Genomic DNA, 14,815 nt, shown 5'->3' on the forward strand with positions numbered 1-14,815 from the left:
AGCTATGATTGCTTCACTGCACTGCACTCCAGCCTGGGTGACAGAGTGAGACCGTTTCTCTGAAATAAATAAATAAAATAAAAATTGTAAGGTATTCAAATAAAACATTTAATTGAAGAAAAGACAAGTCTTTTTTTTTTTTTTTAGGAAAGAATTTTTATCAAGACCTTCTAGACTGTGGTATAAGATTTATATTGAATTTTCTGTTCCTTTTTTAGAGACCAATATTTTAAAAGTAGTAAATTTAGGAAAAGTATATTGATTTATCTCCCTGTTGTACCTTTTTTTTTTTTTTTAGCCCATTCTTGGTACTGTTGGTAATAGCTACCAATGTCTAAGAGATGTAGATTTTTAAATTTTGATATTGCTCTTTTTTGTGCTGTCTAGAAATGGGTAAACAGAGAGATATCAAATTTTGACTACCTCATTCAAATAAATACAATGGCAGGACGAACCTATAATGACCTTGCACAGTATCCTGTGGTAAGTTTTGCATAAACCTTATAAATGTGGAATTGCCCTACGGTTTTATAAATCACAAAAGTATATACATGATACTTATTTTTTATTTAAAAAATAGAAAAACACTTTGGCCTTTCTGTATGTTTTCTACCCAGTTATTTTCAAAAAGTATATAAACATGAAAACTAATTTAAATAAAAGCCTTTTTTCTTTCACTTCATTGAAAATATCCAGTGGGGCCGGGCACGGTGGCTCATGCTTGTAATCCCAGCACTTTGGGAAGACAAGGCGGGTGGATCACCTGAGGTCAGGAGTTTGAGACGAGCCTAGTAAACATGGTGAAACCCGTCTCTACTAAAAATACAAAAATTAGCTGGGTGTGGTGGTGCACTCCTGTAATCCCAGCTACTCAGGAGGCTGAGGCAGGAGAATCACTTGAACTCAGGAGCCAGAGGTTGCAGTGAGCCGAGACCATGACACTGCACTCCAGCCTGGGCGACAGAGCAAGACTTTGTCTCAAAAAAAAAGAAAAGATTCCAGTGGAATTATAGGAAATAATGCTTCTGGTTATTGAACTAAAGATGAATGGATATTTACGACAGGGAAAAAATATTTTTAGAGACTGTCCATTTTTGTCTTTAGATAACCATTTGATATTAGATATGAGGATATTAGCTTCTCTAGGAAGGAATGTCTAAATTGTAAATTATGGCTCTTTTAGTTTCCCTGGATTTTACAAGATTATACTTCGGAAGAGTTGGACCTTAATAACCCTGCTGTATTTCGAGATCTTTCCAAACCAATTGGGGTAGTTAATGAAAAAAATGCCAAAGCTATGCGAGAAAAGTAAGTGCTTCTTATTCCTTTTGTAAAATACACATTGCTTCTTTGAATTTGTATTGATTTTTTACTATGGCCAACCAAAAATTTTTTTTTTTACCGTACTACTACTTTTGATAATCAGAGTCTGATAATTACTTCACTAAGTTTTCTTGAAAATATCTTGTTTGCCCTTCAGAAATCTTGACTATACTTGTGTTGATTTCCCTTCATCACCAAATTTAAATTGATATTGCTCAGAATTTCTTTTTACCATGTAATAAGTATGTGCTAAAGAGTAATAAATTCTTGAAATTTTTCTTCCCAGATGTTTTAAACTTTATAACTTAATAATCAAACATATTAAAGTATCTGTTTAATGTAATATTTGGGTAGATATACAACTTATACTGATGTGTTTCAGTAATAATGTGAATAAAGAAGAGAGAATGTGGGGCAATTTAGAACATGTCATTTTGATAAGAAGAAGAAAATTTTATAGTTCTGTTTATGATCTACCCTATCAACTTCTCACAATTAATTTTTTCAAGACAAGCTGCCCACAGGCAACAGAATAACCTGATTTTAATTTCCCTTTTTCTCCCTGTGAACTTAGGGATGACTTTTGAGTTTTGAATTCTAATAATAAGGACAAAACTATTTTACAAATTAACTTAGTTATAGATTGATATGAAAGTTGATGGTACTTTTTTTTTCTACTTTTTCTTTGCAAACCTTCCCTAGGATTTTTACGATGTTTAATGTTTGATTTGACTTGATTTACCAGTGGAACTTTGCTGTGTATATATGTATACCATCACTGCCATTAGTCAAACTTTTTTCTGATAATAACCAAAAGAAGGTTTTGTAATTTTTTAAAACAGTGTTCTACAGGAAACACTCATATAAATAACTTATTTTATTGGTAATTAAAGATACAAGTTGTTTTACATTTTAGTGGTACATTTTTGCATTGTAGATACAAATGGCTTTGACCTGAAAACTTTTTTATTCCCCTGAATATTAATGATTAGTATGTAAAAGGAAATTGGCCCCAGCTTAATGAACCCATTACTATTTTGGTTTTTGAAATTCAGTGTTTATGGCCTACAAAAATCTTTTATTCTTATTTAGATTTTATACACACTAATTCAGATGTCACCATTCAGACCAATTATGCATGTATCAGTGATAGACCTTGAAGAATCACTGTATATCTTTTTTCTTTTACCTTTAGATTTCTAGGTATTAATTTTCACAATTCTTGACTGGTTCTTCCTTTTTTTTTTTTTTTTTTTTCCTGTTACCTTGGCCACAAAAGGATGTTTAATTATCACAGTGCTTTATACTAGCAAAAAAAAAAAAAAAAACAAGGAAACAATCTAAGTGTCTGAAAAGTAAAGAAATAGTTAAATTGTGGTACATCTATACAGTATTATGTACCTGTTAAAAATAGACTACTCAGTCATTTGGAAAGATGTCCGTAGAAAATTGTTAAATGAAAAATTGTTAAATGAAAATTGTTAAATGAAAAATATATTGTTATGAACAATATATGTAGCATTTTTATGTAAAAAATATTTGTATATTAATTTATACATTAGGATAGATAGATATTCACCAAAAAATTTGTGTTAATTATCTCTGGGATGTGGAATTGTAGTTGATTTTAAGTTTCTTCTGTTTTGATTCTCTATTTTCTAATTTTCCTACAATGAACGTGTATTATTATTGCATAACAAAAACTATTTCAGGCTGGGTGCGGTGGCTCACACCTGTAATCCCAGCACTTTGGAAGGCCGAGGCAGGTGGATCACGAGGTCAAGAGATCGAGACCATCCTGGCTAACATGGTGGAACCCTGTCTCTACTGGGCGTGGTGGCGGGCACCTGTAGTCCCAGCTACTCGGGAGGCTGAGGCAGGAGAATGGCGTGAACCCAGGAGGTGGAGCTTGCAGTGAGCCGAGATCGTGCCACTGCACTCCAGCCTGAGCGACAGAGCAAGATTCTGTCTCAAATAAATAAATAAATAAATAAAATAAAAATAAAAACTATTCCAGAATTAAGTGTTTATGATATTTTGTTCTTCAGAAAAAAGTATTAAGGAATAACACTTTTTTCATTTTCTAATTTGGTGTGATAATATGAATACAGAGTTTGATAATGAGGCATATGAAGAAGGATGGACTTTTTAAAAACTGTATTTTCAGAAATAAAATACAAACTTAAGCCCCCTTATGTACTTTATTATTGTGGTTATAAAACTTTAGGATTTTTTCCCCACAGATATGAAAATTTTGAGGATCCTATGGGAACTATTGATAAGTTTCACTATGGTACTCACTATTCAAATTCTGCGGGGGTCATGCACTATCTCATTCGTGTAGAACCGTTCACCACCCTCCACATCCAACTTCAGAGTGGAAGGTATGTTTTGAGTAAATAAGCTATTTTTTTATGACTATGTTAGTGTTGAAAACTGTTTGCCTTCATGTCATGTACTGTGTAACATGTCTTTTTTTATTCTCCTGTATTAAATTTTGATCAGCTAAAAATAAACTAGTTTGAGAATGAGTCACTCAAACTGACTCACACAAGTGACTTAAGGAGAATTCCTTTTTCAGTGTTATCCCAGTGTACCTTTGTGATTCTTACTGTTTTGAGGAATCTACCAGAGATTTATAATTAGATCTGATTTAGAGCTAAATCTAAGGCATCACGGGAGAGTCAAACCAATCCAATGCCTATGCCTATGTAGTCCTAAAAATATGTATCATGAGGAGTGGAAGGAGGAGCAATAAGAGACTCTTACATCATTACGGCAGCTCAAACAAGTCTTTGATACCACTGTATTTACACTGTGGGTATTATAACTTACCTATGTTGTACATTTTCCTAATCCTAAGGAAACCAGCTTTTCCATGAATCTTCTGTTCCTCAATAAATCCACCACATAGTCCCTACTTATACATGTTTTGTCTCCATGTTGCCTTATTCTTTAACAACCATTTTGCCTTCTCTACCCAATCCAGAGCTACGTAAATATTGCCTATTCTGTTCTCTTTCCATGTAGCTTTTATCTTTCACAGTTAGCCTGGGTTCCTTATTTCTGTTTATGTACAATAAGCCTTGGCTTTCAAGAAGAGACTCTGGCCCTAAGATCACTAAACATCCCCAGATTTTACATGTACCATGTAACCTTTGATGGTGACCTTTGAAGTATTATATAATCTATTTTTGAAGCTTTGTAAAAATTCATTTAGTCATAAAATTATTAAAAGCTGGAAAGATCCAGTTATACTTTATTGCATCTTTTTTTTTGGGGTGGGGGGACAGAGTCTCACTCCTTTACCCAGGCTGGAGTGCAGTGGTGCAATCTCAGCTCACTGAGATGCGTGTGGTGTGGTGTGCCACCACACCTGGGTAATTTTTTTGTATTTTTGGTAGAGATGGGGTTTTGCCATATTGCCCAGGCTGGTCTTGAACTCCTGATGTTAAGTGATCCACCCACCTTGGCCTCCCAAAGTAAGTATCTGATAGAAGATACTTTTCTCTCCATAAGATACAGTAAAGTAGGCCAGGTGTGGCGGTTCACACCTCTAATGCCAGCACTTTGGGAGGCCAAGGTGGGTGGATCACCTGAGGTCAGAATTTCGAGACCAGCCTGGCCTGGCCAACATGGTGAAACCCCGTCTCTACTAAAAATACAAAAAAATTAGCCAGGCATGGTAGTACATGCCTGTAGTCCTAGCTACTCAGGAGACTGAGGCATGGGAATCGCTTGAACATGGGAGGCGGAGGTTTCAGTGAGCTGAGATTGTGCCACTGCACTCCAGGCTGGGTGAAGGAGTGAAACTGTCTCAAAAAAAAAAAAAAAATTCAATAAAGTATAACTAGGTCTTTTCAGCTTTTAATAATTTTATGACTAAATTATTTTTTTACAAAGCTTCAAAAATAGATTATATAATACTTCAAAGTCACCATCAAGAAAGTAAAAACTGGCCAAACATGTTGGCTTATGCTTTTAATCCCCAACACTTTGGGAGGCCAGGTCAGGTGGATCACTTGAGCCCATGAGTTTGAGATCAGCCTAGGCAACAAGGCAAAACCCCATCTCTACAAAAAAAAGAAAGTTAGTCGGGTGTGGTGGTGTGCACCTGTAGTCCCAGCTACTTGGGAGGCTGAGGTGGGAGGATAGATTGAACCCAGGAGGTCGAGGCTATAGTGAACCATGATTGCACCACTGTTCTCCAGCCTGGGTGACACAGCAAAGCTCTATCTCAAAAAAAAAAAAAGGAAAAGAAAGGAAAAGAAATGAAAACTATATCTGATAAGGGACTTTTATATATTTGTACCTAGAATATATAAAAAACCCTTACACTCAAGGTGAGGTGGCACACACCTATAACTTCAGCTACTCAGGAGGCTGAGGCACAAGGATTGCTTGAGCCCAGGAGTTCAAGTTCAGCCTGGGCAACATAGTGAGACGCCCATCTCTATTTAAAAAAAAAAAAAAAAAAAAAGAGGGAGGGGTAAGAGTTCTTATATCTTAATAATAAAAATACAACCCAATTAAAACATAGACAACAGATCTAAATAAACATTTCTTCAAAGGAGATATGCAAATATTCAGTAAATACATGAAAAGATGCTCAACAGCATGAGTCATCAGGGAAATTCAAATCAAAACCACAGTGAGATGCCACTTCACACCCACTGTGATAGCTATAATAAAAAAGACAAATAATAACTAGTGCTGAAGAGCATGTGGAAAAATTGGAACCCTTATAAATACTGCCAGTGGGAATGTAAAATGGTGTAGCTTTTGTGGAAAATAGTCTGGCAGTTCCTCAAAAGGTTAAATATAGACGGCTGGGTGTGGTGGCTCACACTTGTAATCCCAGCACATTGGGAGGCTGAGGTAGGCAAATCACTTGAGGTCAGGCGTTCAAGACCAGTCTGGCAAACATAGTAAAACCCTGTCTCTACTAAAAATACAAAAATTTTCTGGGCGTGGTGGTAGGTGCCTGTAATCCTAGCTACTCTGGAGGCTGAGGCAGGAAAATTGCCTGAACCCGGGAGGCGGACATTTCAGTGAGCCAAGATCATGTCACTGCACTCCAGCCTGGGCGACAGAGCAATACTCCATCTCAAAAAAAAAAAAAAAAAAAAAAGGTAAATATAGAATTGCTGTATAACCTAGAAATTCCACTTCTAGATACATACCTAAGATAATTGAAGACATATATGCCCACAAAAATTTGTACATAAATGTTCATACCAGCCATTTTTTTTCCTTTCTTTTTTTTTTTTTTTTTTTGAGACAGTCTCACTCTGTCGCCCAGGCTGGAGTGCAGTGGCTCAGTTTCAGCTCACTGCAACCTCCATCTCCCAGGCTCAAGCCATTCTCCTGCCTCAGCCTCCAAAGTACCTGGGACTCTAGGTGTGCACCACCACACTCAAGTAATTTTTTTGTATTTTTGGTAGAGACAGGGTTTTGCCATATTACCCAGGCTGGTCATGAACTCCTGATCTCAAGTGATCTGCCCACCTTGGCCTACCAAAGTGCTGGGATTACAGGCGTAAGCCACCTCACCTGGCCGTACCAGTATAATTTATAACCAAAAAGTAGAAGCAAACAAGTGTCCATCTACTGATAAATGAATAATGTGATATATCCATACAATGGAATATTATTTGGCCATGAATGAATTCAAGGAATGAAGTATTGATACATGCTATAATATGAATGAACCTTGAAAACATTATGCCAAATGAAATAAGCCAGACACAAAAGGGCACATATTACATGACTTACATGAAATGTCCAAAATACACAGATAGTCAGAATAGGCAAAATGAAATAAAAGTAAGCATAGAGATATAAGGTACATTAGCAGTCTCCAGGGGTGGCAGTAGGGTGAATGGGCAGTGACTGCTAACAGATACAACATTTCTTCTTGGAGTGATGAGAATGTTGTAAAATTCACTGTGATGATAGTTGCACAATTATGAATATACTGAATTAAACCCTTGAATTGTCCACTTAAAACGAGCAATTTATATGTTAATTTTATCTCAAAACTATACCTCTTCTTGAATATACTATATACTGAAATGTTTTAGATGGTCAGATGTCTATAAATCATAATTAAATTCAAAATTCTGTTAAGATCAGCTCTGCTTCAAACCAAGATTAAATAGGTGTAAAAAACAAGAGACAAATAGGTCATTAATGTCACTTTTTTTCCTTGTAGCGTAGCCTTACCTTAGACTCAAGGCCATTAAATACTTAATAAATCCAGGAAAACAATATCAAATGAAATATAACAGAAGGGATTTATACTGTTGTTTTATTAGGGAAAGCATAATACAATTGCAGCATATCCACTTGAGCTTCATTCAGCTACTATAGACGCAGTGCCCTTGATTAAATTTAAATAAATAAAATTCAGCCAGGAGCAGTGGCCTGGGCCTCTTGGTCCCAGCTGCTTGGAAGGCTGAGGTGGGAGAATCTCTTGAGGCCAGGAGTTTGACACTGCAGCACATTATGATGGTGCCTGTGAATAGCCACTGCACTCCAGCCTGGGCAACACAGTGAGACCCTCATCTCTAAAATAAGTAAATATGTAAAATTAATTAATTGAGAATTAAATAATATTAAAATAAGACAATAGATTATGCAAGTAAAACATAAAAGCTTTAGCCACAAAGTTATTTCCCTAACTCACTCTCTGGTTTTAAGAGGAAGAGTTTGTAAAAATATTTATATATCAGTGATTAAATCAGCAGCATTCCTATAGATCTATTAACCAAGTATATTGATACTATAATGTTTATAATCATATTTATACTCTGATTTTCAAATATTGAAATAACCTTCACTTTCTATAATAAATTTTATTCAGGAAAAAATGCCTTTCTTTTTTTTTTTTTTTGAGACAGAGTCTTGCTCTGTCGGCCAGGCTGGAGTGCAGTGGCACCATCTCCCGGGAACCTCTGCCTCCCGGGCTCAAGCAATTCTCCTGGCTCAGCCTCCCAAGTAGCTGGGATTACAGGTGTGTGTCACCACGCCCAGCTAATTTTTGTATTTTTAGTAGCAACGAGGTTTCACCATGTTGACCAGGCTGGTCTTGAACTCCTGACCTGAGTTTATCCACCGCCTCGGCCTCGGCCTCCCAAAGTGCTGGAATTACAGGCATGAGCCACCGCACCCAGCCCTAAAAAGACTCTCAAGATTATATTTAATTTATTTGAAATTTTTCTCCAGTATGATTTGGTTTTCAACTAGTTCAACTAAGGTGCTACTGGTGATTAAAATTAGAGTATTTAGTTCCTGACAACACAATATGAAAGATAGAGATTATCATAATAAGGAGAGTTAATTGTACATGTAGGCATTAAAGAGGAAGATTCAGAAAACAGTACCTCTGATCGTTAGGAACCCTGAAGGGAGTTTAAAAGTTTTGTTTCATGTCTTGTTGTTGATTTCATTCAATATTTACGTTCTCTTTTAATTTCTACATGCAGGTTTGACTGTGCAGATCGACAGTTCCATTCTATTCCTGCTACGTGGCAAGCTCTTATGGATAATCCATATGATGTTAAAGAACTTATTCCTGAATTCTTCTATTTCCCAGAGTTTTTGGAAAATCAAAATCGTAAGAAATAGAGGATTAAAAATTTGACTAGCAGGTCCCAATGGAGGAGCCTCAAAATGTCTTTCAGGACATTTTTGTAATATCCTGTAGATTATTTAAGATTCATTCTGTCTATGGATTACTTAGTGACAGGGCTGAACTAATGCTGTGAGTCTTAACCTTCCAGGGAAGTGCTATAGGGAACTAAGCTAAAGGAGTCAAATTTGAATCAGTAAGAGAATTTATCAGACTGCAGTGTTTACTAGGGAAGCAAAAATGACCATATGCTATTTTAGCTATATATACCACTTAGGTTAAAAGTGTTTGAGTTAGATAAGGCGAGGATTTAGACTAACCATCAGCTGACTACAGGTCTATTAACCAACTCCATGGGCAAACTCATGTCTTTGTATATACAGTTTCACTGAACACAGCCAGCCAATTTTTTTTTTTTGAGATAGGGTCTCGCTTTTCCCTTAGGCTGGAATGCAGTGCTGTGATCACTACTCACTGCAGCCTTGACCTCCTGGGCTCAAGCAATCCTCTGAGCTCAGCCTCCTGAGTAGCTAGGACTACAGGTCTGCACCACCATGCCCACAATTTTTTTTTTGTAGAGATGGGGGTCTCACTTTGTTGTCCAGGCTGGTCTCGAACTCCTGGACTCAAGTGATCCTTCTGCCTTGGCCTCCCAAAGTGCTCAGATTACAGGTGGGAGTCACCATGCCTGGCCAGCCAATTCATTTTTGTATCATAGAAGGTTACTTTCAAAGTAAGCATAGTGGCAGATTGGAGTAGTTGCAACAGGTATGATATCACTCACAAAGCCAAAAATATTTATTCTTTGACTTTTTTAGGAAAAATTTGGTAACTCCTGATTTAGAGCATGCAAGAGTAGGCAAATTAAAATGACAGGGTATAAGTTACTATAATATTTGAAAATTTATGTTATGTTTTTGAAGTAGAGAAGTATGGAGTTAAATATTAATACCTTTTTAAATGTCCAAATCCTTTTTCTGTGAGGTAGTTTTATATTTACTTTTTAGTACAAATAAGGAAATTAGCAATATTTTTACTATTGGTGTTATTTAGGGAGGTTCCACAGTATTAAAGGGTTATTACCAACTTTTTTCCCTGCCCTAACATGTAATGTTAATGTTTGACCCTTCATTTATTCAGTACAATTATTTGTCATACTGTGGAGAACATATCCAGTGCTTAATGTCACTTTGACCATGTGCTCTGGAACAAGCTGCTGGAGGCAGGGCATCACAGTAAGGCAGTCAGAATTGGTGACTTTGAGAAAATGAGGTGAATCTGTTGTCTGAGTCCGATCCTAAACTCTCAGTCAGCTGTTGGACTGGATTCTCCTAAAGCAGAGTATGTAGAATAGGAGGGATGAGCAGACTACATTTGGATAGAGAACTTAAGGTACTCTTTAACATTTTATATCAGAGTTAGTTGCTATCTTTAGCACAATTGTCCTGATGGCCTCCACTTCTAGCTATACATTGCCTCTTTGAAATGAGCGGTTTGGGAGAAAGCAAATGTATCGATTAGAATGCCTTTAAGAATAAAAAATTTAAAAAGCAAAGAAAAACAGAAAGCCTTTGGGAAAAGAAATTTAATAAAACCAACTCAAAATTGTGCAAACAAGGAAATTTTAGTGTTTCCCATAATAAAAATCCTAAGGTATGGTAGTTTCAGATAGCTTAGCATCATCAGCGCCAACTTTTTTTCTGTATTTTCACTCTGCCATTCTGAGTATTTTGGCTTTGTCTACTTCCTCTCATGGTCACAAATGCCTAACACAGTTTTAGGCATCATAGGCAGATCCAACAGTATTGTAGAAATAAGTGAGGCTGTTAATCCATTGTGTCCTTTCTTAAGAGTGAGAAACTCTTTCTCATAACTTCTCCTCACTCTCCAGAACTGGGTCATATACCAACCCTTAGACCAGTCACCTGGAATGGGCATGAAATATAGGGCAGAGATGGATACTTGAATGAAATAAAGGTTCTGCTAGCAAATAAAAAGAGGGAATGACTATCAGGTGGGCAACGAATACTATCTGCTACACTGTGATGGGTTTAACATAAAACCAAAGACCCTGTGCATCCTGTCATTTTATGACATTTAAACTCCTCTCCAACTTGTGATACACTGGTATTTTAAGGCAGCATACTGGTATTTTAAGGCCTTCTTTTTTGAAGTTCTTTTGTGTTAACAGTCCCCCTTCTCCCCTGCCACGTTGTGTAAACAATAAAACCTCATATTTGGGGAAATTTTATCAAAATGCCATGCTCTAACCATATGAGCAAATCTTTATTATGCAAGTATCTATTTAGAATAGTGGTATGTAAATATATTATTCTTCCACCAGACAAATATAACTCTTCCAGTAGGTGAGTTTAAGGTATGAGTTACACCAAAAAGCTTTAAGGAGCTGTATTTTACTGTGAGGGACTGTGTCCCTCTCATTATTTTAAGTGTAAGAAGAAAACTTAATTTTGCATTTTGGTCAGATTAAAATAAGGGTTGTAGCTATAGTTTCCCCCACTTTTCTTGCTTAACAACTTAATTCTTACTCTAATTTACCTTATAATAGCTAATTTAAAACTAGTTATTTTTTTTTAATTAACTGGTATGTACTCCAATAGATAAGAATTTTAAAAGAAAAAAATATGTTTTACGTAGGAATGTGCCCTCATTATTGTTTGTTTTACTTCGTTTATTATAATCTAAAATGATTTGATACATTTTCTTTTTACATGTCTTAGAATTTAACTTGGGTCGTCTACAAGTTTCCAAAGAATTAGTAAATGATGTCATTCTCCCCAAATGGGCTAAATCAGCTGAAGATTTCATCTTTAAGCATAGGAAAGCTTTGGTAAGACTTTTGCATTTAGTTATTAGACAGAATAATAAGATAAAAGATGTGTTTTCCAGAGGATGGGATAATCTGACTTAATTATTTTTCTAGATTAATTTGTAATCTATTATATATGTTGACTTTAGAAAGTACAATATAGGAATTTATTTTGAGGATATGAATCTTCTGATATAGTGAGACTATAGTATAGTACCATGAATAAATAAATATATATATATATAGCAAAATATTAAACATTTCAGCTCTGTAAAATGTCCGTCTACTGTATATGTAAATGTTCCAGTCACCAAGCTGGTGTACTTTGGTGTTTTACAGTTTTCACATTTATTTCAAATCTAACAAGGATGAGTACATTTTTGTTTTCTCTGAAAGATTTCACTAAGCTTCTAAAAGAAAGGCAGCTGAACCAAGCACAGTGGCTCACGCTTGTAATCCTAGCACTTTTGGAGGCCAAGGAGGCCAAAGCCTCGCCTGAGGTCAGGAGTTCAGAGATCAACCTGGCCAACATGGTGAAACCTCATCTCTACTAAAAATAAAAAAATTAGCCAGGCGTGGTGGCGCATGCCTATAATCCCAGCTACTCAGGAGGCTGAGGCAGGAGAATCGCTTGAACCCAGGAGGCAGAGGTTGCAGTGAGCTGAGATCACGCCGTTGCATTCCAGCCCGGGCGAGAGAGCGAGACTGTCTCAAAAAAAAAGAAACAAACAAACAAAAAAAGACAGCTAAACCCTAAATGCCACTTTAAAAAAAAGCCGGGCACAGTGGCTCACGCCTCTAATCCCAGCACTGTGGGAGGCCGAGGCGGGCAGATCACCTGAGGTCAGGAATTAGCAACCAGCCTGCCCAACATGGCAAAACCCCATCTCTACTAAAAATACAAAAATTAGCTGGCTGTGTTGGCGGGTGCCTGTAATCCCAGCTACTCAGGAGGCTGAGGTAAGAGAATCTCTTGAACCCAGGAGGCAGAGGTTGCAATGAGCTGAGATCGCACCACTGCACTCCAGCCTGGGAGACAAAGCGAGAAGCCATCTCAAAAATAAATAAATAAATAAAGCATTAGTTTTTAGTTAAATTTCCTAATTTGGAATTGAAGGACTAGTGAGGGTTAGTTTAACATTGGTTATTGTGTTGCTATCTTGCAGATGATGTTGATGGCTCCACTTTTCCCCACAGTAGCTCACTTTATTCTTTACCTAAACTGAAATGTTGGAGGACTCTGAAAATAATTAAGCCAGTACTTGGAAACATTTTTTATCATTATATGTTTATAAAATAAGTATATATTTATAAAATTCAGAATTTGATTATAATATTTGTAAGCCTTAACCCTATGCGTGAATAAGGAATTTAGAAAAAATTTAGAAAAGCAAAAATGAGTTTAGCCAAGTGTGGGTGGTGTGCACCTGTAGTCCCAGCTACTTAGGAGGCTGAAGCGAGAGGATCACTTGAGCCCCGGATTTTGAGACCAGACTGGGCAATATAGCAAGACCCTGTATCTTAAAAAAAAAAAAAAAAAAAAAGAGTTTATTTGGGAATGAATGATGAATTGCAGTCTGATAATACCTGTGCCCTGGTGAACCATTAGGGACCAGAGATGTACCCAGGAAGGCAAGGGTTTTTAAAAGTAAAGTGAGGAAGTTTACATAAGTTGTTTTGAAACAATTATCCTTGACCACACGGATTAATAACAAGGATGGCATTAGTCCAAGGTTGAACAGGCAGTTGCTAGGCAGACATCCTTGCAGAAGTATTCTTGGTGTATAGTTGTGGTTTTCAGAGTGTCTTTGTCATAGTCTTTATTGTAGGCATGTAGGCATGTATGCATAAGAGCTCCTCCTTGATGGCCTCTCCACTGGATTTTGTTAGGTTTTGGCATAAGGGACTCCATCTTTATCCATACAGCTTTCACAACCCTATTAATAAGATATTAGAATTATATATTTCAGTTATGTATTACTGAGTAACAAACTGTTCCAAAATTCAGTGGCTTAAAAGTATAGCCATTTTAAGGGAGGGATAGCATTAGGAGAAATATCTAATGTAGATGACGGATTGATGGATGCAGCAAACCACCATGGCACGTGTATACCTACATAACAAACCTGCATGTTCTGCACATGTATCCCAGAACTTAAAGTATAACAATAAAAAAAAAGTATAGCCATTTTATCATCATCTCCCACAGTTCAGTGGGTTGGCTGGCCTCAACTGAGGAATTCTGTTGCTCTTGCTTGAGGTTCTCATGCAGTTAGTAGCAGTCATATGGCAGCTGGGATTGGAGTCATCTGAAAGCTGCATCAAAATGGTAGGATCCTAGCTTTTCTCCCTCTCCATGTAATCTCAGGATATCTCCTCTCCAACTGGGTAGTCAGACTCCTCACCTGGCACCTAAGTGCTCCCCGAAAGTGGAAGCTTCCACTCTTTCTTCATAGCATCACTTCTGCCACTTTGTAATGTTTAAGCAGTAACAGTATCAATGCCAGATTGAAGAGGAGGGAAATTGAGCTCCATCTTTCAATGCTAAGAGTGAGAAAGAATTTGTAGCTATCTTAAGTCAACATGTATTCTGCCCTCTGGTCACAAATTATTTTCCTCTTGCATGCAAAATATATTCACTTCCTCTCAAGACACGCTTCCCCTAAAACTCTCATCTCATTAGGGAAGGAATTGGCAAATTGTTTCTGTAAAGGGACAGATAGTAAATCTTCGTTGGTCATAAGATCTATGTCACAGCTATTCAGTTCTGCCATTGTACTGCAAAAACAGATGGATATGGCTGTGTTCTACTACTAATCTACAAATCTGGCAGCAACTCAGATTTGACCCACAGACAGTAGTTTGCTATTCTGCATTAAGGCTTGAGGCCTAAAATTCAGTATCTCATTATCTAAGTCAAGTCTGTGTGTGGATGAGACTACTCAGATGTGGCTCTTCTTGGATCTGAAGCCTGAACTAAAGAGACAAGTTATTTGCTCCCATATAACAACAGTGGTATGAAAGGATAA

General features: G+C 36.8%; 1 protein-coding gene across 6 annotated transcripts in view; it reads left to right on the forward strand.

Moving 5' to 3' along the window:
* NBEAL1 (neurobeachin like 1) overlaps window positions 1-14,815 on the forward strand; it is a 206,050-nt gene that overhangs the window by 154,490 nt on the left and 36,745 nt on the right. For 4 of the 6 annotated variants that reach the window (XM_054549029.2, XM_002812769.6, XM_054549030.2 and 1 more), the window contains 5 exons: window positions 388-483; window positions 1,184-1,308; window positions 3,567-3,707; window positions 8,811-8,941; window positions 11,698-11,807. In XM_054549029.2, the coding sequence (XP_054405004.1) occupies window positions 388-483; window positions 1,184-1,308; window positions 3,567-3,707; window positions 8,811-8,941; window positions 11,698-11,807 (603 nt within the window). Of the gene's footprint in view, window positions 1-387; window positions 484-1,183; window positions 1,309-3,566; window positions 3,708-8,810; window positions 8,942-10,847; window positions 11,480-11,697; window positions 11,808-14,815 lie in introns of those variants that run through there. The other 2 variants (XM_054549031.2, XM_054549032.2) reach the window with 2 other exon arrangements.

Source organism: Pongo abelii, chromosome 11 (genome assembly GCF_028885655.2).
Source record: "Pongo abelii isolate AG06213 chromosome 11, NHGRI_mPonAbe1-v2.0_pri, whole genome shotgun sequence".
NCBI lineage: Eukaryota > Metazoa > Chordata > Mammalia > Primates > Hominidae > Pongo > Pongo abelii.